Source organism: Plectropomus leopardus, chromosome 11 (genome assembly GCF_008729295.1).
Source record: "Plectropomus leopardus isolate mb chromosome 11, YSFRI_Pleo_2.0, whole genome shotgun sequence".
Lineage (NCBI taxonomy): Eukaryota > Metazoa > Chordata > Actinopteri > Perciformes > Serranidae > Plectropomus > Plectropomus leopardus.
In genome coordinates this window covers 7,856,888-7,880,600 of record NC_056473.1, presented here as the reverse complement: position 1 = coordinate 7,880,600, position 23,713 = coordinate 7,856,888, and the positions used below count along the sequence as shown (strand labels likewise).

Sequence of the window (23,713 nt, the reverse complement as noted above, 5' to 3'; positions counted from 1 at the left end):
GTTTATCAATTTATTAGTTGATCAAGAGAGGACTGTTTGGTATTTATTTTAATGATCAGTGAATAATTTTGGTCAATTTTCAAGAAAAAATGTCAAAGAATACCAGCTCCCAGCTTCTCAAATGTGAGGACTTGTTTCTTTCTTTTATAATATAGCGACATTAAACTCAATATCTTTGAGTTTTAGACTGCTGTTCGGAAAAAAGAAGCGAATTTACGAAACATTGAACTTCAGGGATTTCATAATAGATAATGAAAATAATAGCTTGTCATAACAATACATATTTCCATCACAATGGATGAGGAATAAAGATGATTATATCACTTCTGAAGTCTTCAAAATAAACAGTAGTGTCCTTTATTTCAAACTAAATAGTGGAAATCCACAACAATTCATTTTTGAGGTACAATATAGCACATATATACATAAAAACACAATGCTACAACTTGAAACTGTTCGACCTGGTATGCTATTCACAACAGTACAATATATGTTAGATCTACATCCGAGGGAATGAATAGCTCAATTTACCATTCCTCTAAAATGTCAAGGACATATCTTACTAATGTCATTTTTGGACTAATTTACGTCAGAGAACCAGGAGGATGAAAGAGCTGTTTCTTTGCCTGCCTTCTTCTGCCCGTCCCCCCGAATCTCTCCTAAAATAACCTGCTGCACAGGCCTTTGAACAAGTCACAGGGCTGATGATTTGAGGCCTGAAGTATCGACGGAAATGGAGCGACGTTTTTCTTGAACTCCATAATTACCACGCTAGTCAGGACGGAGCAGTAGGTTGGGGCACACAATGTCACTCGGGAGAGCTGCATCTAATTAAACACTGGAAAAAAGGATAATTACAACTTTTCAGGAGTACGGTAGACCTCACCCATGTTTCATGTTTTCTCTATCTGAACTGAAAACTCACCCAAGTAACAAGCACATCTGCCTTCAGTGCTGGACTCTCAACTGCAAACCCACAATCACTCCGACCTCAGGACCACTCCCTTCAAGGGCAGGACTGAACGTGGTCATTTGTAACAATATGGATGGACCACCTTTGGAAGAGACCTGCAGTTTCTTGTTCGACTCAAAATAAACATACAAAAATGAGTCAGCTATTTTTAAAGTATCTTTTCTTGACTGGCTTTTTTGAGTTGCAGAGATCATCTGATGATAATATTATTGGCAGAGCTCTAAAACAGAGTTAGGATGTCGCGTACCTGAGGGCGTGCAAAGTACTGGGAGGTAGAAAAAGTATTTGATTGGGTGAACTATTATGTGTTGTATCTGTTTTAAAGCACATATAGTTTAACTGCCTTGTAAGTCAAAATTCCTTTTTAAGGCTTTTTTTCTTTGCTATATTCGACTAATGCATCAATTCACCGCCATTAAAATCTTTATCAACTTTGCGTTCTAGTTGGTGGCAGCTTGCTACACACTTCTATTTCTTTTGGTGGATTATATTGCATGCATGACGTCAAAAACACAATTAAATAGGTACAAAATAAGACACACCGAGAGAAAGATCAATCTTTGAAAGTCATTTAACTAATACTGAACAAGTTCCCTGTTCGGTTCACAAGAACACCACGTAATAGTAAATACTTTTATTTACATATGTACAAGAAGACGGATGCAGTGTTAATGACTGTTAAGTGAATTTTAAGGCTAAGGTAAGGTGTATGTAAAAACTGTGCTACATCACTAAAGAGGAACCAGCTCAGGCTTGTTGGCTTTGCACACCGACATGCTCGGCTTGTGACGCCAGCTTTACTATAAGATCACTCCAGCTAAAGTCCTGCCCACCAGCGCACATACACACAACAAGGAGACGCTGCTGCTCTTCTATGAGGCAGTTCTCATTTCTTGACATTACATGTATTCATCTCAGTAGTTCCGTACAAAATTATTCCTATTCACTTTGGTAGAACTTCTTGACTGACACCTCGAGGAATAAAAAAAAAATCACTTTGTCCCTGAAAAATGTTTAGATTCAGCATTTCTTTTTGGGTATCTGGACATGGTGGATGGGCATGACTGAGAGTAAAAACTGACCTTTGGGAGTTTCCCCAGTGTGCTGACCAAGAAAGCCATCAGCAGTATAAGAAAAGGTTCACTGTCAATCATCCAGCATTTAGCTTATCTGACTATACCTGAATCTTGCACTAAGAACAGTTTCTCCATTTGGTGTGTTCAGTGGAGCGCTGTCAGAGAAGAATGCAAAAGCACAGATATTGAGGCTTCACTTTAGCGTACATACAGTGTGAGTCAACATTGACAGCATCAAACAGGAAACAACTCTTGGTCCTTTGGTGGGATTAAAAAGCAGTGTCAAGATGCAACTTTAGATAACACTAAATACTGAATATAGAAACCATGTGGCTGTACATTAACACAGTCATATGTACTGTACAAATTAAATCTATGTGACACAAGGAACACAATGCACTACAAACGGCTAGCTCCTCTTATAACCGTACTCAGAACTGCACAAAGGAGGAATGTGTGTCAAGAGGGGCTTGACCTCACAGTCCGGCATAAGAGCAATTCACCTTCACTATGAGGTTTCTCGTTCTTGTTGTAGAGTCTGGAATGTGAGACTGTGCTCATCTGTTGAATACTGGGGGTTACAATAGGCTAGGTCCCATGGACAGGGGCAGGGGGCATCCACTGGCAAAAGTAATGCTCCATGCCCCAATCAAATCATATTCCAAACCTTCTGACCCCTTGTTTGTGATCTGTGCTCTGCTGTCCCCTCCCTGGAAATATCACACGGTCAGCTCAGATCTTCTTCGGCTTACGGCCCAGGTGGTAGTAGTAAGCCATGGTGACCACCAGGAAGAGCACGCGACTGAGGAGCAGAAGCATGGCAGCATTGGGCAGGATGCCGATCTCCATTAAGGTGATGGATGTCACTGAAATCAAAGAGCAACATTTAGTATTGAAATATGATTTGTATTGTAAACACAAGGCACATTATCCACATATTTTTAAACATGATTAACCTCTGGAAAGTGGATCCAACAGGAGGAGAAGTTCACATTTTTTTCCAAATCTGTCTTAAAACAATACTCACATATCAGTCGTGTAGACTGGAAATGTTATCTGTCACTGAAATCGTGTATTTTTTTTATTTTATTTTTTTACTTTTACCCTAGTCTATTTCACATATACAAACAATAAATTGTGAACACAATAAAATCCCCATAAAATAGTGTCATATTTAAGTGTTGTGTGTGACTTGTCCTGGCTTCAAATGAATAAAGGAAAGTCTGCTAGCCACTAGGCTAATATATGAAGTATGAAATGTCATATGCTAATGCTAATAATGTGAGCATGTTGTATTTGTGGGGAGCTGAATTCTGCACTTGTGTTTAAGGCATGTTTTATGTGTGTTTTCAGTCAATGAAACTTTAAAGCCCTCACAGAAACACAACACAGTGATTATAGAAAGCACACCTCCAATTACATTACACCTTGTTAGCATTTTGGAGGTGTAATTGCAGAGCGACACAAGTGTAAATGCTTACAGCAGTATAGACATTTGCATAGGTTACAGCAAAGGCATAGACATAATTCAGCCTTTAGACAGCTCAAGCAGGTGTAATTCAAAGTTAGTCTTGATATAAAATTTACTTTTTGTGTTTTCCTGAACGTGCAGAGCTAGGGCAGAGGGTCAGTATTACAAAGAGGGTTTTTGTGCAATATCACTGTAACTTTGGAATAAACCAGCTTGACTAAAAGCCTTACATTAGTTTCAGCTGACCTTAAGATTTTTTTTCCCCCACAGAAACAGGACTGTGGAATTTGTCCCCCATCACTTCTACTGAATTGCTTTAGGAGTGGGTGTCCAGTATTGGGTCCAGTATGGACACAAGGAAAATTTTTGGGGACTTAAAACTGTGTTAATCTACATATGAGCATGTGAGTATTTTAAATACAGACTAACATGTAAACTTGCCCTTAAAAGTAATGCAAGGCTGTGACTCCTCACTTTGAACACAAGAGGGCAGTGTCAACATATACATTACAATAGTCAAAGGTCAAACGAATTCTGTCTAGGTTTGTCTCAACACTGCCACTCTCAAAGTGAGAAAGTGATTCAAAGAGAAACCCAAAAACCCAATAGGAGACAAATACAAGTGCGAAATAATGTCTTGGAGAAGTGTATCACCTAGAAACTGGACAGCAAAGTAGCAGGCTTCACTGAGCAGAGTCCACTGGATGACGATCTTCTCTGCTGTGTAGAGACCATTCCACATGATGAGCGACAGACCTGGAAAATGATGTGATAAGAGGGAATATACAAGTTCAGAGGCAATTGGGAATGAAAACAGCAAAAAAGAGGCAGGTTAGAAATATGGACTCCAACTCGTCCAAGAGCGAGTCCACTAACTAAACTTCTATGAGAACGCTTTACTTTTCAGCTGCGCTCGAACTGTAATCTGCGATGCAATGTGCACATGATGATAATTGGCCTATTGATTCCGTTGAATGCTGTGACTCATTGATTCTGATAAAAGCCTGTGCTCAATCATTTCATTCCCTGCCATTCTTCCAGTTTATTTTCCTATATTTCACTCCCAACCACCCACCCACCCACATACCCGCACATACACACACAAACAAGTGAAGCGATGGAAGCGAGCACGGGTGGGCAGAAAGGTAGGAGGGCTTGATGGACTGTATCCTCTCCCTGCCAGGTTCCATCTGTGTGGCAGATGAGACCCCATCCTTCGCCCCCTTTACTGCTCCTTGTCTTGTTAGACGTCAACCTGTTTCTTTGCTAATCCCCACAGCCCCGCTGACATTTAGAATACAGAAGCCCCTCTTTTGCTGGCTTTATGAGATTGTAGAGCCGGTCCTTTCATATCGTCCTCCGCAGTGCCATATGTTTAATGTTTTATCTCTCCTCAGGAAATGCAATAATCATCCAGAGGGTTATTTTTGATTTGTTCAGATGTTACACTGATTTATCAAGATGTGAGTACAAGATAAGAGCTCAGTATGCATTTTTTCAAGTGTTCCAACAAATGTCTTGTGAGGAAGGAGGATGTAGTCTGACTCACTGGATGTAGAGTGTGGCTATGAACCTGCCGGCGATTTAGGCCGGTATGCCCCCCCCCCCCCTCCCCTATTTGCATGTAACTATTGTCAAAATCCCCTTTGCTATGGGAAACAACAACAATATCCTAGCTATTAACCTTTCAAACTGAAATGGCATGTTTTGATGAATAGAAAACACCAGTAATGAGTCCTTAAACCCAGATATGAGTTAGCATTTCCCTGGTTTACTTGTCTCAGAGTCAATGGATTTTTTGAATGGATTTTTGGTTAAATACCTGAAAAAGGTCTGTGGTAAACACAAGCTTAAAAAGACTTTCATGTTTTGTTCTACAACATAAAGTATGTCAGTAAATACCCCACTTGCGAACTCCGAAGCTTTTTGTGTCTTAAAAAAGGTGGTTGCTAACAAGTGACTAACTGAGACTACAAAACATCATCTCGTCAAGCCGTGCCAAACAGATTTACAGCCTCGTAGTGATGGCAACACAACCGTACTGTAGTTTGTTTATAGCCAAACGTTAGCTTAAAGCAGCTGTAAACAATTTAAATCAAATGCATTTGTGCAGTATAGTCAGTATAGTAGCACACCAATGTATTGCGATCGTATGCAAAGAAGGTTTATGGCATGTCTGCCTTGATTTTTTTTCCACTTTGTAAAAGCCCAGATGCTGTCTTGGAGGACCCTCTTGTCTGACGCTGATCAGTTTTCTGACACGGGCATTTGGAGTTGATTTGTCATTTTTTTACCCTGTCAGTGGGATACGCCAGCAACGTTGACTTCACCAGTGTACTGATTCATTGCATTTCACATGAGCTCCTGTGATATTGTTTTTATAGTGTATAGAGCCAAATACAGCTAGCAACTTGTCTGTGGTTTTAACAGATCCAATCAGCTCCCTTAGAGCTTGTGTATAGTCAGGCTTTACTCCACTGCACTGATCATCAAATTATGTCTATGTCTTTTTTATCAGTAAATGCTGAATCGCTGTCGACATACCTTTGTTACTGTTTTTTTTTTTTTTTACATTTTAGCAAAGAATTAGCCATGTTTATGACAGTGCTCACCTCTCTTTGTGCATATATTCCAACCAAAACAAGACCAAACTCAATTTTGCAAGTGCACTGTCGCTGCATCCTGGGCTTAGTGCCGCCTGATATAATTGCATTTGGTTTTTAAAAAATACAAACAACCCAGAGTGTTTTCCCCCTACAGCACAATGATAATGTGTGCTTCAGACATTTCTCTAGCTGACACATACAGTGTTGTGGAGATAGGTTTGGCAACAAGAGACTAAGTAGGAGGGAACACATTACACGGATGAAATATGTTGCACTCTTATGTCAGAGCGTCAGCATCAGGACCTTGTATAGACATATATTATGGCCTGATTTAGCTTAAAGTGACATTGAGATGAATACCTGCAAGCCTTTGCTCTCACCCTTTATTCCCATGCTTCCTTTCCCATTGAGGAGCAACCTGTGTGTCACCTGCCTCTCTGTCACAGTCACATTGTGCCTTTCACAAAACCTTTAATCACCTACTGAGTGACTGACTCATCGACATGTTTCAGAAGGCCATTAATATAATCGCAAATGCCATAATTACCTGGCATATTTATGAGCTCTGATTGTCTCCTGTGATGTGTCACAGAAGAGCAACAAAAAAAAACTCAATTTAATGCGTGACTGAGTGAGAGAGCTGCAAAATTTGAATATAGAGTAATACATTGCCTCCAACCAGCACACACACATACAGTAAATACACTGTAGTGCCATCCCTCATTGTGTTCCTGCTGGATTTAGATCTGATATATGGCGCCATAGAAACAGAGATTGGAGCTTTTGCTGTGAGAATTTTGGAGAATTAGTCTCTGTACTGCTGTCAAGTCCTCATAGTGAACTGTAGATACACAGAGCTGAATCAAATTATGTAGCCTAAAGGGACGATTTTGCAGCAAGAACAGAGCTTTTTGTTCGTCATCTGAATGTGCGTGTGTGATCTGTAATGAATGCAACAGAAGGCATTAACAGAGGGGACCACGTGCATTTGAGCAGTGTACATTACTGTGCATGTACATAAATAAATCAATACAAAAATGCTGCTGAATGAACTCCCACATGTTGCAGTACATTCACTGTACTGCAGCTACGTATGAAGAAGCATGAATAAGAGGGAAACAAGACTTACTAAGCAGTGCTCCTCCATAAAGGCGAATGGAGATACTGGTCGTGGAGAGCTCTTCCTCAAAAACGACCTCATATAGCTGGTTGGGAAACAGCAGGGCCTGTGTGGGAAAACAAAAGCACAACACAACTCTGTCATTTCGTCAACACAACAGCACTCTGTCCTCCGAAAATGCAGCAGCAATGACAAGGTCTTCCTGTTAGTGAGTAAGAAACACTGCGTATGCCCTGAACACTGTGGATATTGAGCATTTAGCTTCTACAGTTGACACAAATTGAGCTGATTCTCCAGATGCCCCTCAGTGATAAGCTGGGAAAGAATCTACACTCACTCACTGCTGAGCTTGCAGAGTTTTATTTTTTCTATTATGAAAATGATTTCTTTCTCTACTTAACTGTCTTATATACTAGTAGACTATAGAGAACGTATTGAATGATTCCTAAAACCCAGGAAATGTTTGCATTTCAGCACCACTAGTGCCCTCGTCTCAAAGTCAGTGTTTTTTTTTTTAAATGGGTTTTTGGTTAGCTGCTTGAAATAAGGTCTGTGTTTAACACAACCTTAAGTTACTTCCATGCCATGCCACGCTATGCCATGCACTGTGGTAGGTGAGGCAAACTACCCTACGCAACCATGGGGTAGTTTGTTTACAGCCTAAAGTTACCTTTTTACTTCTGGCAACTGCATTTAGGCTTTTAAAATCCTAAAAATGGTGTTCATTTGTAAAAAATTATCTTGTAGAATAAAATGTTCAAGTATTATGAAAGTTGGTTTGCCACAGAACTTATTTTCTGCAATAATCCAAAATCCAATGTAAAAATCCCAAAGGCTTTTTGACGAGGGAACCAGGGTCAAACTTCTGGGTCCGCCTACAGAAAAACCTCATCCCTAGGGCCCTCTATTAAAATTGAAAAATGAGTGTGAAACATCCTCTTTATATCCTCTTTACTTTGATGATGACTGTAAGCAACACTTACCATCAAGGCCATAACTGTGAAACCCACTGCAGAGATGAGTATCCACACCCTAGGAGGAGAGGCATTACACTAAGTACTGTATACTTCCTGTAAACACTACTGATTGTGCATTTGTTTTCTCAGAGTTTACAAGATGTGCGGTATAGTGGAAGTGACACAGAGATGACTTTCCACAATCTGTTGTATAACTGTGAGCTGGTCTGAGCAGTTGAAATCTCACCTCAGCCCAATGGGCTCTCGTACTGCGAACTTCATCTCATTTCCGAGCATCTGACTGATCTGTTAACAAACAAGGCAAGACAAAAGAAAAAGGAAATGAGCGATGAGAAAGGAAATGTAAAAGCAATCATGTCACCTTAACAGATATATATTATGACATCCCTAAACAAAGTACCACATGACAGAGAATAAAGTGCTCTCCATGCACCTGCATTTCATGTTGCCAGCACATCTGCAGCAAGCTACTGCAAAGAAACACATTAAACAAAGCGGTAGGGAGAAAAGGAGAGAGACTGAGCGTCATGAAAGACTCAATAAGATGTTAATTAGAAGCTGTGAATGTTTTCACCTCCTTAATCACCCCCTGCAGATTAAGAGGGTATGTCATAACAACATCTTGCAAGTGAATTCTGGATGATTAACCAACCACCAAGTCTATGCCTTTTTTTCATTGCTATAAATTAACTTAATCCTAGCAACATGAGTACCATGCAATATATAATCCTGAGAGCCTGAAGCAGTTAGTGGGAGAATATTTTGACAAATTGAAAGCAATTGTTAAGTCCTGTTGAAAAGAAAAACAGTTAATATTTCATGAAATGTCATTCAGAATGAAGTTCATCAGACAGCAGTATTGAGAAGGCACACACAAGTGTTTCCTTAGCAATATCTGTTAAGATAAACATCTCTTATCAGATGCTAGAAGACAATTATCTGGCAACTTGTTTTTTAAACTGTGCTCCATCAGACTCAGTGGCTACATTTCTCTTTAGTCTGATGATACCTGCATCTTAAAGGAACACTTCACCTACAAATGCTGATTTGAATATCAATAATGCACCCTGTGTTATTTTGAATTTGTGCAGAAGACTTTCTTTTCACATGCTTTCGTGAATAAGAATACAAACACTGAGACTGAATTGAAGTCATGGGGGCTGCATTTAACAAGCAACACCATATCAAAATATCCATTTACAAATTGTCCCGCAACCCGTGCAGTTCAATCAGTGTCTCATTTATTTAGTCGTGTTTTTGGTCGTGTGCTTCCACATACAGGTGGTGCACCTAGTTTAGCAAACAAGTATTTCAATTCTGCTTGTGCATTCCAATGAGCATAGTTCATACAAACACGCTTGCACAGGCGCTTTTCATCTGTGCACAAAACTGAAAGTTATGTTTTAATATAGTTTTGCTTTTGTTAAATTCGGCCCCCTATGACAAAAATTCATCAATAATTTTCTCTTTCATTGGATTTTTTGTTCACTGTGGAGGCATGCAAGGAAAACTAAGTAGTTTTCACAAATTCATGGTAACCTGGGGTGAATAATTGATGTACAAATGATGATTTTGTGGGTGAGCTATTTATACTAATGTGCTGCTGTCTCAGGGCCAATAGGATGTGCTGATGAAACAATAAATGGAAAGATGGCTGCAAGCTTTAGGCAATCAACTCGAGCTGCACTGATTCATGCATATGTGACAAACCTTACACTTCTTATCATCCACAAAACACAAGCTACCTATTTGACGGTCTATTCTAAGGGATGCTTTGCTGATTTCCAATCAGCTTCGTATCATAACAATGTGGGTAGCATGTGTAAATGAACTATGGTAACCTTCTCTCGATCTAACCAATGCCTGGATCTCCCTGCCCTGAAATACTTCAAGTTGCAAAAATCTCCCAGCACTCCTTCTGGCAGTGGGGAATATGTAAACATATCTGGGGGAGTGAAGAGGTTGGAGTCTAGAACCAAACTATGTTCTGCTGTGGTAATAAACATCTCAAATGGGAGTTATCTGACTGAAGTCAATTCAATCAAATTAAATATATACGGAGAAAATGTATTGATGATACATCTGATATTAACTTAATAATTCAAGTCTTTTACATTCAATGACAAACACTTGTTGGCTCCAGCTTCTAAAATTTTGATGGAATATTTTTGCATTTCAGACTGTTGGTCTGTCAAAACATACAATTCGAAGACATGTCTTTGGTCTCCGGGAAATGATGATAGACATTATGTAGACTAAACAAATTGCAAAGACTGGTGGGAAAGCAACCTGTAGATTAACTGATAATGAGGAGAATCGCACACTGAATGCAAATGAGCACGAACTCTAGAAACAGCGAAAAATCCTTGTGCTAAGGCTGCATGCAATAAACAATGTGTATACTGCATTGCTGCAGTAAATCATCTAAAAAGGAAAGCGACAATCTATATGTATCTATGTATTATATACTTAAATTCATGGGAAAATGTCAAGATATCAGCTCTGAAATATTGCAGATAAATTCAGATTTTTTTTTTTTAAACAGAAAATATGTAAGGACATGGAGGTAAACAAATGCCTCGGATAAATCACAGACAGGGCAAGAGAAAAAATAAACACAGTTTTCTGCCTGAACAGACAGTAAACCCACAGAGAAATTATAACTGTTGTTTGTCTGTGAATCTGAAGTCCTTCATCCAAAGCCTTCAGGTCTTATCACTTAACACAAACATCAATGAATTCCTTCATCATTAAAAACATCTCTTCCCTCAAAAACTGCTGGGTTGCAGTGAGACAGGGCATCATCGAAACTTAAAATACACTGAACCATGAAAACCACTAAAGCAGAGAAGATTAATTATTTTCTGGCTAGCAGTGTTTAGAGGGAACTCACTATCAATTGGAAAGTAGTTTTCCGCTTGATGCCCCTGTGAAATGTCAAAGTGAATGAAACAAAAGCGTTCATGACATATACTGGAAAGATTAATCAAGGGTTTTCAAGGGTTTTTTCCTTCTATCATCCCCCATCATGTATTATAAATGTTACTGAGCACTGCATCTGGAAAAAACAAAACAACTGTATTCCTTGAACAGCAGACAATCCATTAAATCTTGCCATGAGAAATATCCTCATTAATGTTAGAGATGAAGGTCTGAAATAAAATGAGACTCCTAAAATGTGCATATGTTACTTGTAACACAAATATGACTGATCATGTTATTGTTTTGTACAGACAGACTTATACAAATGGTCTCTTTAGTAGCTTCATAGAACTAGCATTTTATGATGGCAAAAATAGAAGAGAGGAAAGTATGAGATTGTAATTGAGATGGAGAAAAAAAGAAATCTCTGTTTCTTAATTTTTTTTAATTTTTAGTTTCTTAAACGTTTCCTCTTGCCAGTGGCTGCAGCTGTTTTTATATCATTGCAGAGCCATTCAGATAAAAACAGCCCTGAAGTTAAACTCCTAAAACTATAGAGATAAAGAGTTTAAGACTGCACTGCAGGCTGAAGCGCCTGAACATGAATCCACTGGCTCTGATCCAGCTGTGATCATGTGACCAGGTGCACATCCTTCCTGTGCCATGGTTTCAGTGGGCTGTTTTTGACAGGAACACATAAATATTCATGACTGGCATGAGAAATACTCAAAGGGAAATGAGCGTCAACTGATGGCACAGGGTTGGCTTGGGCTGGAAGAGAGCGGAAAGGAGTTAAGGGGAGAGAGAGAGAGCGAGACCGAGAAACAGGAAAAGGAAGAAATACACAATGCTGTTTGTGGAGAAATGCTTTATCACAGCTAGTATGGCCTGGCCTTGTCATCAGTCACTTAGTCAGCTCAGTAAACAAAGGGTGACTTGTCACCAGAGAGCATGAAAAATATTCAGAAGCAGTAGAGGAAGTAGAATCTCTTATTCACCAGACTAAAAAACTGTGTCTTATTTGATGGATGTTGTCACTTGGTGCAGCCACATTAAGAAGATAATAATCACTATTTCAGATGTCTTTCAGATGTCTGGTAATGCTCTGGGATACAAAATATACACAAACCATTATGATTTGTCTTATCTGTGAAGGCCTGGGCTCAAGCTTGATTGGTGCGTCATAACCTAAGCAGTTAAGAAGTGTTACAGTTGGTTAAAGAAACGGACAGCGACACCAAGAAGGGCAAGATTTCCTGGCACAGTTCCACTCATATATGCAGTGATGTTGATAGGTTTGTTCATGGAGTGAGTGGGTCGCAGGGAAATTATGTTTTTTGACAACTGAAGTGTTAATATCATGTCATATGGTTAAAATTGTTGAATTATGAATTATATTAATATTCATGCATGTTGACGATGAATCTGAAAATAAAACAAAAAAAATCCCAAATATTATGAAGCAGCTTTATTTAAAAACATAACACAAATGCTTCCAGTTCTAGTCTCCCACTCATTTCACCAAATCAGAATATCAACATATATATATACTTTTTAAGAAAAGCTTTATTTATATTTCGATATACATTTTTCAACATGTTTTAAAGCGTTATGTACTTTAACCGTTAGCCCACATTACCGGTTGTCGTAACAAAGGTTCCACCATAAATTTGACCATATTTCCACTTTAAACTATTGTAAAACTGTTATATAAAAGCAACATCACATTCGAGATCGTGATCTGCGGCCTCATGCCTACGACAGAATCACAGCCATGCTGATATTCAGTACAACAGCACTCCCTCTTGTGTGATAATGCTTGAATATTTTTTCAGAATGTAAGTATAACACTTTATTTAATCACCAAAATTTAAATATGCTACTGTATGAAGTTAATGTTTAAACATTTTGAGAAATGTGCTTACTCTCTCTTAGGTTTAGGTTTTATGTTTTCCGTTCAATCATTGAGACTATGAGCAAAAGGGGATCTCGTTTTGGGCAAGATGCACGGTAAGAAAATGGCTGTTTATAGCAAAAATATTATTTCAACACATTGCATCCCCTGGATTGTAAAGCATGATTGGGTCATCATCAACATAAATGAGCACAGCATCGATCAGAGAACTGATTTATCAATATCATGTTTTCAGCAATGATTGAAATCTGTGAAATCTGTCATGAGCACTGCTCTAGTTGCAGGAAAAGCATTTAGTCTAGGGCTTTGATTTTCTGCACGAACCCGAATGGGCCCAGTCCGACCCACCTGGTTATAATTTCTCCCTATTCCCTCAGGCTTGAATTGGGTGGGATTCTCCCCAAATTAACGTTTATTCATTTTTTTATGGAACTGTTGTGAATGATCTCGTGCTTACATGGTACTTTAGCAGGAGTTTTAATGGACTGAATCAAGACGGAAAGAGAGAGAAAGAGGGTGGAGAGAGAGGGAAAGCGACAAAACATGGAGAACCAGGGGAGGGAGAGAGAAAGAGAGAGAGAGAGAGAGAGAGAGAGAGAGAGAGAGAGAGAGAGAGTGTAGGCGAGAAAGGGAAGGAAAACCAGGGAAAGAAATAGGGGGACTGCAAGGCCAATTGGTTGGCAGTTTCTGCTTCCCCCTCCCCTGCAGTTGATGTAAGATATAAATAACATGCAGTGGAGAGCTGGGATCATAATCTATGTGCTGCATGGCCATGCATACAAGACGCACCGAGGGCAGCTGCCTGCTTTGCTGAACCTGTCATGCATGAGATGACAGAATAACAGAAAGAAGAGAAGAAGTGGTGTGAGGAAACATGCCAGCCCTTAGATTATATACACATTTTAATATTAAAAATATCTATTTTCTAATATATTTAAATCTAATATACTATAGGTCTATATTTACAGTACAAATTCAGGTTTTTAAAGCGGTGTGGGCCCACAACTACTGCTGTGGGTCGGGCTTGGACAGAAACTGTACGGGTTCATATAGGGTCAGACCTGATTTTATGGGCCCAATCTAAGCTCTAATTAAGGCTCTCTTGACATGATTGAGACTATGAACATGGGATCATCTGTGCAAGATAGACAGTTGAGACCAGCGGTGAATTATTCTGATTATTTTGACAGTAAGGTTTCCTTTGTTCATTTATAATTCTAACATTGAATGTTTGCTCACAATGCAGCATTATCAGGGATAAAAAATAGGGTGTATGTCCTGGACATGTTGATAGAGAGTTTACTGTGTCCTTCCAGATTTTGATGTGTCAGAGACGCAGGATGCGTAGCTAGCAACGTCACTACATATATCAGCAGAAATCCAAAGCCTCTCTCTCACTGAAGTTGAAGTAAAAGGAACAATTTTTCTTATCTGTAAGCAGTAAAAGAGGCAGGAAGGGACAGTCAGTGGACTACAGGAGCACTTCCTTCCTTTGTTTACAGGGACCACTGGGATAAAGATAAAGTCAAATGTTTCCCCTCTGAACCAACTCTACGCAGCTAACTGTTCGATCCCATGGGTTTCTTTACCACAAACACTTGTGGCAAGGATAACTAGAATAAAAAAAGAGTATCAGCACAATGCAGTTCATTGTAAGAGCAACAATTTAATTTCTAACTTAAGGTCAATGCCACATTTAAATAGGGAAACCTACTACTCAAACAGCACGTAGCACAATAGACCACATTAGTCAAAGTACTGTGTTACTGTACTTTGCCTTGACTGTTGCTGAATCACCACTCAATTATTAGTATCTGTCCTCATTAATCTTTTTCAGCTAAAATAAGCTTTGTTGGCATGGATGTTAAGGTATTAAGTGTTTCTCTTGCCCTATCATAGCGCTCTGTGAAAAGGATCTGAGGGGCAGATGTCTGGGTTAGGCTCCTCGCTAAAACATTGGGAGAGAAAACAAACACTCAGAAGGGCTGAGAAAGGGGGGGCGACATCTCATCACAAGCTATCAGCCACCACCGTATGCCTGCTTCCTTCTGTTCCCTTCTCCCACTTGCTCGATCAATATTTCAGTAGGGAACAGTCAGCTCTGACTATGCTCATTTTAATGAAATCTGATAAAAAATAATAATTAGGATCTTGATATCTGAGCCCACTGAAACAAAACAAGACATTATTGTCTGTCTGCAACTGTGAAGCTCAGCGTGCATTGATATACAGAGGCGTCTCCTGGCATGAACCATGTGTGCTGTTGTGTTTTGGTATACACATCACTGTGCACAGTCTATATCAGTGTGTGCATACATGAGGCGGGGATATAATGCATGAGATGCAAAAGGCAGGGAGTCTCTCATGGGAGCCGGTCACATCTCAGTGGAGCGGCGAGAGCTCATGGGATTACGTGATCTAGATTCATTGAAGCGTGAGGAGCAAATGCACACAACGGGACACAATGAGAGTGATGAGCCAATTAGCAGGCCATTGTGGCTTTTAAAAGGAATCCATAGCTCTTCTCAGTGTTAATGAATGCATTTAAGGGTTGAATGCCATTTTTGCATTGCTGCAATATTATCCATTCGACTGATGAACACGCGCTCACATTTTTAACTATGTTGTTTGTCGTGCAAATGCACTGACTATTTCCCTTTGTTGTCTGCATCACTGACTATATAGAATAAAAAATAAATAAATATATTGCGTGACTCAATCTGACCTTTGAGCGATGTACTTCGCCATCATCATCCTCGCCACCGACTCCAAGGATCTTCCGGCTCTTCAGACGACTTATCAAGTCTGTCTGACTGTGCTTCTTCATCAGAGGAGGGTGTGGTTTAGATGCCATGGTGCACACACCTGACAAAGAAGCGGAACAAGAGGTACACAGTTAGTTTGGAAGGCGAGCAGTGTCTGTGTGGTGGTACTGGAGTATTGGCGGAGGAAATGAAATAGAGAAAGACCAGGAGAGAAGATGGGCAAAAAGGAAATTATATAAGAAACACCATTGCATCAATGGAGCTTCTTCTCTGTTATTACCCCTTGCTCTGAAGAGGACACCTCTCTACAGCACAGGCAGGAAGAAGCATCTACCAATCTACCAATAATCCCTTTGAGGACTTCACTTATGCAACACAATTACATAACATGGGTCTGGCAACCCATAAAACCTTCCTCTTAAGTCAGATTGGAGGCAGAGCCAGATGTCCGCTAGGTCTGCTGGGAGACTAACAGATGCAGGTGCCTGCTCAAAGAGCCAATGGATTTGATATTGACAAAGGCTACTGCTGTTCACGCACACGCGCACGCACACACACACACACACACACACACACACAGGTGTAAATTAAGTTGAACAAGTTCCAATGAAAGTGAGAGATTGGACAGAGGTTTGTATTGCCTACACAGGATTATGCCCTAATCATTGCTACAGGTACATCTATTTCTCATTGGAAATGAATATTGGGGGCTGCATGATATATACTGGTTTTTATTGTGATGACAACTTGTGCAATAAACACATCATGTGAGAATGACAGATATTGCATCGGGGGATTTTTTGAGTTAGTTCAAAGAGAGTGTTAGTAGAAAACTGCACTTTAAAATGGAACTACCTTTAATTTTTTGGGGGGTATCTTCTGTGTTCAGTTCAATATGTTCAATAAAAGAAGGCTGGAAATAATTTCCTTTTAATTTTTCAATTCAATGAGGCATTTGTTGTATTTTAGCAGTAAACTGAAAGCAGCAGAAAGGCTGAAATGAGCACACTTTGGAATCTGTTTATTAGGTTATTGTGTTTATATAAGTGAATAACTTTGATCATCTTGTTTCAATGCAATGTTCTGCTGGGAAACCTTTAGTCCCAACATTCAAGTGGATGCCACCTGACACACTCCACCAACCAAAACACTGTTTAAGGACAAGTACTGTTGTGGTAAAAAGTTGACACCTCTGATGATCTCTCTATAATTAACTTTAACTTGAAACTAATTTATCTAGTTCTTGCAAGCTTTCTTCAGGTTGGTACAGATGTGTCAGTCAATGAACACTGAAGAGGAGCAAAATCAGATCCAAAAAGGGTTTATTGCAGTCTTTGACAGGACAACAAACTCCAGTCAATCCCGGGATAAGACTAAATAATACTTTTGATACAGTCACTTTTATACTCTTTCTTTTGGGGACTGCTGGGGTCTCTCCTCCTTCCCAAGAGTCCCCACCTTTCTTATGCTCTCATCTTTTGGCTTTGACTCTAATGGTGTCCGGCAGTCCAGCAGGGCTCTCTGTACACTCCACACCTCAACCCCAGCTTTCACATACCACCATTATTTTCGAGAGCGTCAGCACTATATTTTTAAAAAAATCACCATACACAGGTTACAAACTGGTTAAATGTTTACTTTGTTTCACGCATAGATTACAAACTACAGCATAATAGACCACTCAGTAGATAAACACAAAATCAAGATTCTATTTACTTATGTAAAAATCATATTCAGCCACTTTAAAAGGGTGTGTATGTGTCGTTAAACTTTTCACCTCTGCTGTGTGTGTGCTGTTAAACTTTTCACCTCTCCTGTTGCTCACATACAATGAGATGGAGCTACTTAAGGCCTCATACCAAACAGATACTTCTGGCCTTGAATCTCCCCATTAGCCTCATACAGCAAGATGTAGCTTTTCGCAGCCTAATGCCAAAAGTTGCTCTGGCCTTGAATGTCCTCATTATGCCCAGTTCTTATCTTGGCAACTACTCCTTTCGTTCCTCTGTAGGCTGCAGCATGACAATGCACCTTGTCACAGAGGGCAATGGTGGCAGATCCTTTAAGTCCTGTGGGTTATGAGGTGGGGTACTGGCACATCTCACAGATGCTCGACAGATTGGGATCTGGAATTTGAAGGATTTTCAGCAGAACACTTTTGAAAACATGATCAAAGTTATTTACTTCATCTGTCTGTGGTTTTAATATTCTGGCTTATCTGTGTATTTTTCTCATATCAGTGTGCAGCCCTAATAAATAATCACTGGCCTTATTCCAACAATCTACTGTCTTACTTTTGGCACATTTTCTAGCTTAAGCTCTCAGCATGACTTATTTTTATCCTTAAATACTGCTGTGATTATAACAGACCAAAGCTAAACTGCTGCACAGCCAGACAGCTTTGTTTGTTTTTCATGTAATAAGAAAAGTGTTTTGGTTTTTTTTTTGTTTTTTTTAAAAAAGTACTGTTTATAGTTTGCTACACTTTTTGAACTGTCATTGGTTCCACCTGTTTTAGTACAAATGGTCTTCAAGTATTAATAACTTAGACTTTTCAGGGTTAATTAATACAGCCCATTATTATCAACAGTTAAAATTTCTGCTACACATTCAGTCATTTCCTCAATGCATAAAACTAGAAACAACTAAATGACAAATGTTAATGTGCGATTTGTTGTATTTTCTGCACATGTTGGCTGCTAACTGTGACAGCAGGATGCACTGCTGTGGTCCTATTGATCAGTTTTAATGAATAGTGCCTCTACATTCAATGGGGACAAGCAACAGTCAAATCAAAAGAGACTCTCATTGAGTCAATAGTGTAACCTCCACCATGGTTCAACTGGGGGCGAAAAGACACAACAAATGTGCACGTGCACGCAACGAGACGGCCTGTCTAAAAATTGATGACTAATCAACAGGGCAATTCTCCATAGCAGTAAAAAAAGAGGAATTATTTAACTACTCTCTCTTCACGCTTCTGTGAACAGAGACCTTTTTATGCAGGTAAGGGAAAAAAAAACAAACAATCAGTGCTTCAAGGAAACAACAGGAAGTGCTCAGTTTTCCAGCGATTAGAAAGTACACTGTAAGAGTTAGAGGCAGATGGTAGGCATTAAGTAAATATAAACAAATCCACTTCACAGAGGGCAAACAGTGAGGTGGTATTAGAGAGTTGATTGCAAAAATAAAAATAAAAAATTGAGCTGATGCTCTTACATGCAATAACACAGCGGCTAATTTTATGGGATGTATACCATTTCAGTCATACCTCAGCCAGAGAGGTGTTGACTCACAATATATTTTATTTTCTGAGGATGTACAGTTTTTTTGAATGTTGTGTTGGCATTTTGGCTGAAACAATTTGTAGATATATTAACCTTAAGCTGAACTAATCAAAATGTTTCCAAATGATTAATCATTATTGTCAATTACCCGGTAGAAGATACATGCATTTGCTGGTTCAAGTGTCTCAACTGTGATAACTACTTCTCATTCATTCAGTTTAATATTTTGTAAGGATTAAGTTAAATATAATTAAACACATGCTGCAGCCTTATTGTACTGGGACAGCCTGAGATTGTAAGGTTCTCCTAAAACTTTGTTCTCCTCACCCTCCACTTCCTCCTAATGATGCCTTTGGCTTGAACAAGAATGTGTGTTAATCTGAGTACATTTCTGTCTGTGATACATATGGCAAGGCTTAACAGCACTCTCTTGTATTGGCATGCCTACATAGGCTTGCAGCGGTCACTGAAGGTTACACAGCATGTGTTCAGGCTTCTGTTGTCAAACATTCCACTTGGACTCCCACACAGTGTATGAGGCACTAGACTTTCCCTTTTCTGCAACTATCAGCAAGAAAGAGGCCCCACAGAAGGAAAGTAGACAGGAGGAGGATAAATTTGGCACTAATAAGCAAACCTATTTTCACAACTGGGACAGGGAATCTGACAACAGCATGTGCAAGGGCTGAAACTTGCTGAAAATAAATAAGATTGCATTTTTTTTTTTTCAATTTTCCAAATAAGTTGCATATTTTAACCATATATACAGTATGCTGTTTTAAAATTTTGTAGCTAAATTGACAAAGAACATGTCTTTCTTTTTTTGCTAAATGTAAAGTTGGATGCTCACATACTTCATGAATTTGTGCACTCTCAGAATGATTGTGAAGAGACATTACATTGGTTCCCAACATTTTAAGGAGTATAAGAAAAACTTAAGGTCTTTATCTCAGATTATTATTCAAGATGTTAACTTAAAATAAATCTTACTGGATAAGGGGCAGACCTGAACACAAGCTTTATCTGGAGAGTTTTCGCTCTCTGCTAAACAGCCTCCTCCTGCATTAAAGGTATGCCGTTAATACAACTATAAAGTTATGACAACAATGGCCAAGCACTAGGGAGAAGAAAACACTGTTTTGTTTTGTTTTTAAAGAGCTATTAAGTATGTATGATTGTTAAAATAAAAATAAAAATGCCCTAAAATTATTAGGAAAAATCTTACCTTATCTTCAAATTCTCCCTCATTTTGTGCATAAAAGTGACCAATTGTATTCTACAACCTCCCCATTTACAGAGACATAAACGAGCAAATCATCCTTTCATCCTTTGCCTTTGGTGTGAAGTAAACGTGCATTGCTGCAAATGACGCATGGCATTGTGGCCCCCTGAAGGTTGATGCTTTTCACCACTACAAAATCTACAATAAAGCCATATACATTACACACCTCACTGCATGCTTTGGTAAATCACACATTTCTCCACACATGCTAAAATGCCACTGCATGTCTGAAAACCTGCTTACCAATGCTCCTTGACTTGCCAGAGTAATGCTGATGCAGTTGCCTAGCAACTGTCAATGGACCAATGGCTGCTTAATTATTGTTAGCACCTTTCATGATTGAAACCACCTTTGATGATGAGGTCTCTGCTGAGAGCCATCATTGACGCTGCTGTCATTCTCCTCGCTGTCATGGGTGACATTTTAGGCTAAATGGAGACTTTGATCTTTGTCCAGTCAACTGGAGAAAAGACACGCTTTCCTAATGAGGGGCATCTTGTCAGCAGAAGAGGAACTAACTTATGTTGTACCTTGCTCCTTCAAGATGGCAGTTTACATATTATCTCAAGTGGTGAACAAAAACCACATCTCATCTGGATGATAAGAGCAGCGTCAAACTGATGAGAAGATGAGAACAAGGTACGGGGTGTGTAAAACAATTAATTATTGAGTGAGCTGGACAGGATGAATAAAGAGAATCTGCATTCAAGTGCAGATGAAGTGCAGACAGCAATCCATTTATCAGCAACCTAGAGTAGAATTTTAGCATTTACAGAAGATGTATTGAAAGGTTGAGAAGATGTGTGTGCAAAGGACTTGGAGCTGTCTCAAGGGTGTTCTGGTTGTTATTTAAGTACAACTTTAAATGTCTCAGAGTCCTATTGACAAGTCCTGTTATATCTACACTGATACCTGAGTTATATTTTTCCAGGGAGAGCACAACTGTTCCTGCAGTTCTCTAGCAATTATATTTATTATTTATTTAACCTGAAAAACTAACTAAAATTAACTGCTCTACATCACTTTGTTAAGATACTACAGAGCGCGGATTCCTGTTCATCCAGGTGAAAGGTGGTCCCTCCACTCACCATGTTATCCTAAAGTTTTTTTTTTCTTTCTTCTAATTAGCGTTACGGTATTATTGCTATACTTTTTTCACTATACAATATTATTGCAATTTTAAACATTGCTGAATGTGGCAGTAACATATACTGTATTACAAGATAAAATTTTAAAGATAAAGTTTCTCACTTCAATGCTTTTTACTGCTGCAATTATCTAATGGACTGAAAAGTTATTGATTTTATTATTCTAATAGGCCACCAGAAGTTTAGTTTGTGTTTTTGATGTTAATAACTTTTATAATAAAAATATGATACTTGGTGTCTGTGTAAGGATACAAAATTGCCACACAAAGTATTGCATGTATTGTATCAATTCCCCTTGATACAAACTTGTTAGTTCATCCACAGTTTCGACAATTACCAACTCCGCTTTGGTTGAACTGAACCCTTAATTCACCAATTCTTTTCTTTTGTAATTCAAGTTAGATAAGAAAATATGATGTTTTTATTACCTGCGACCTCGTTGATAGCTAGTTGTTTACAGTCCTGTAACGTTATCCCTTATTTTTATACATCTATGTGTTACATGTATACTGCCTTTTAGTTAGACTTCAATGAATGAAATATATTTACTGTAGGAATAAATATATTATTTTTAATGTGAACAAAACAAATAAATAGCAAATACATTAGTGTTTCAATGCCATGTTCAATAGTGCTAATTTTACAGTTTCTGCCTCAGTGGAACCATTACACTAAGATGCATTAATTTAAAACAAAAAACAACAACAACAAATTGTCATTACTGATGAGACCAGAATAATGGCAGGTGAAATCATTACTTAAGATGCGCTTATATGAAAGTAGCTTGCATTTAAAACTTTGTCAACATCCAGAATTTCCTCCAGAACCGTTTTTTTTTTTTTATCTTGGCAAAACTAGAACTCAAATAGTCAATAATAAGCCCCATATAATAAAAGGGATAATTTTCTAGAAGACATAAGATATTCCTGGAGTTGTTTGTTAATTGTTAATGAGGGAAACCTATTTTTATTCCAGAAATCCTGTTTCCCATTTTAAATGTATGCCAGTTGAAAGAATTTCAAGACATGGTAAATTAAAAATACCCAGACTAAAATAAAGCACACCCACTCGACACATTTCAGCAATATGACAGTGGTTAAAGAGACTATCAACAAAGTAAAAAGGCATACCAGCAGATTTCTCAAAGGAACTGCGTGTGTGAGGATGAAATGCATATCATACCCTCAAGGCAGCCTCAAGAGGATGGTGTGATGTATGCGGGAATGCAAGCTATTGATGCATCCTGAAGAGATAAAGTTTCTTTCACTTTCTGTGATCGAGCATGTCTTTGCAGAATATCAATGCATTTACCTCCCAGTGGGATAAACAAGGAGAGAAGACAGAGCCTTATCACGGAAGACCATTTCAATTAATCGGTGTGTGTGGGGAGGAGGCCAGGTTAATCCACCTGAAGTGAAGAAAAGTGCCAGCGACAGTATGAGTAACGAACAGTTTTCTCTGTTCCTTCGTAAGGCTGTTGTGACAGAACATGTGCTGTGAAAATGAAAAGCTGCTCAGCAGAAAGAAGATATTGTGGGAACTGTGCGAGCTCCCCGTGAGATCTCTGCTAAGTGACAAGAAAGACTTTTGGTAGAAACTAATTGTATCAGATGAACAAAGGAGTGTGTGGGTGTGGAGGAGCAACTGTGAACAAATGTGTTACTCAAAATAAGAAAGCAGACTCCACAGCCTGCTCATCTCCTCCTGTTTTCCATAAATAACATGAGACGCAGTCGCCCAGTAGCCTCTAAATCCCCTCACTGCCATGTTTGGGATATCTAGCAGCATCATATAGTGCCAGGAGATAATGCACAAAACAACACCTCTACCCAACAGACTCTAAACAAGTCTGAGCAGTTCATCTTCAATGAAATGTCTGTCTCTTGAGCCCTCTTAGAATAATTTACTAACCCGAGTGAATTTCTCACCTCTCGTGGTTACTTTGTGTTAATGCTTTGGATTTATCATTGCCCTGAGGAATAGTGGAGCTTCAGCACAGTGCAACTTTAAGCTGACCACAGGAAGAGCCAGTGTCCTGTGATGTGATGGGAAGAGATTAGGCACACTTGACTACTATTGAATTCAAGGGTCAAGAGTTGCTTCTTTGTGTTGTTTTACTGCTTTAAAAACTAAGCTGACGCAGTAAAATCAGGATCGAGAAGAGGAATCTG

General features: G+C 39.0%; 1 protein-coding gene across 2 annotated transcripts in view; it reads right to left on the bottom strand.

The window, feature by feature from the left end:
* Window positions 1-327: 327 nt before the first annotated feature.
* The window catches only part of tp53i11b (tumor protein p53 inducible protein 11b), a 44,797-nt gene continuing 21,411 nt past the window's right edge, over window positions 328-23,713 (bottom strand). Inside the window, exons 3-9 of one of the 2 annotated variants that reach the window (XR_006106317.1) lie at window positions 15,786-15,925; window positions 8,450-8,508; window positions 8,230-8,278; window positions 7,256-7,352; window positions 4,175-4,276; window positions 926-2,915; window positions 328-838 (exon numbers count right to left, since the gene is read on the bottom strand). Coding sequence is in view for 1 of the 2 variants with exons in the window: in XM_042496307.1 (XP_042352241.1) it covers window positions 2,782-2,915; window positions 4,175-4,276; window positions 7,256-7,352; window positions 8,230-8,278; window positions 8,450-8,508; window positions 15,786-15,914 (570 nt within the window). In the remaining variant the exon portion in view is untranslated. Of the gene's footprint in view, window positions 2,916-4,174; window positions 4,277-7,255; window positions 7,353-8,229; window positions 8,279-8,449; window positions 8,509-15,785; window positions 15,926-23,713 lie in introns of both variants that reach the window. The other variant, XM_042496307.1, reaches the window with a different exon arrangement.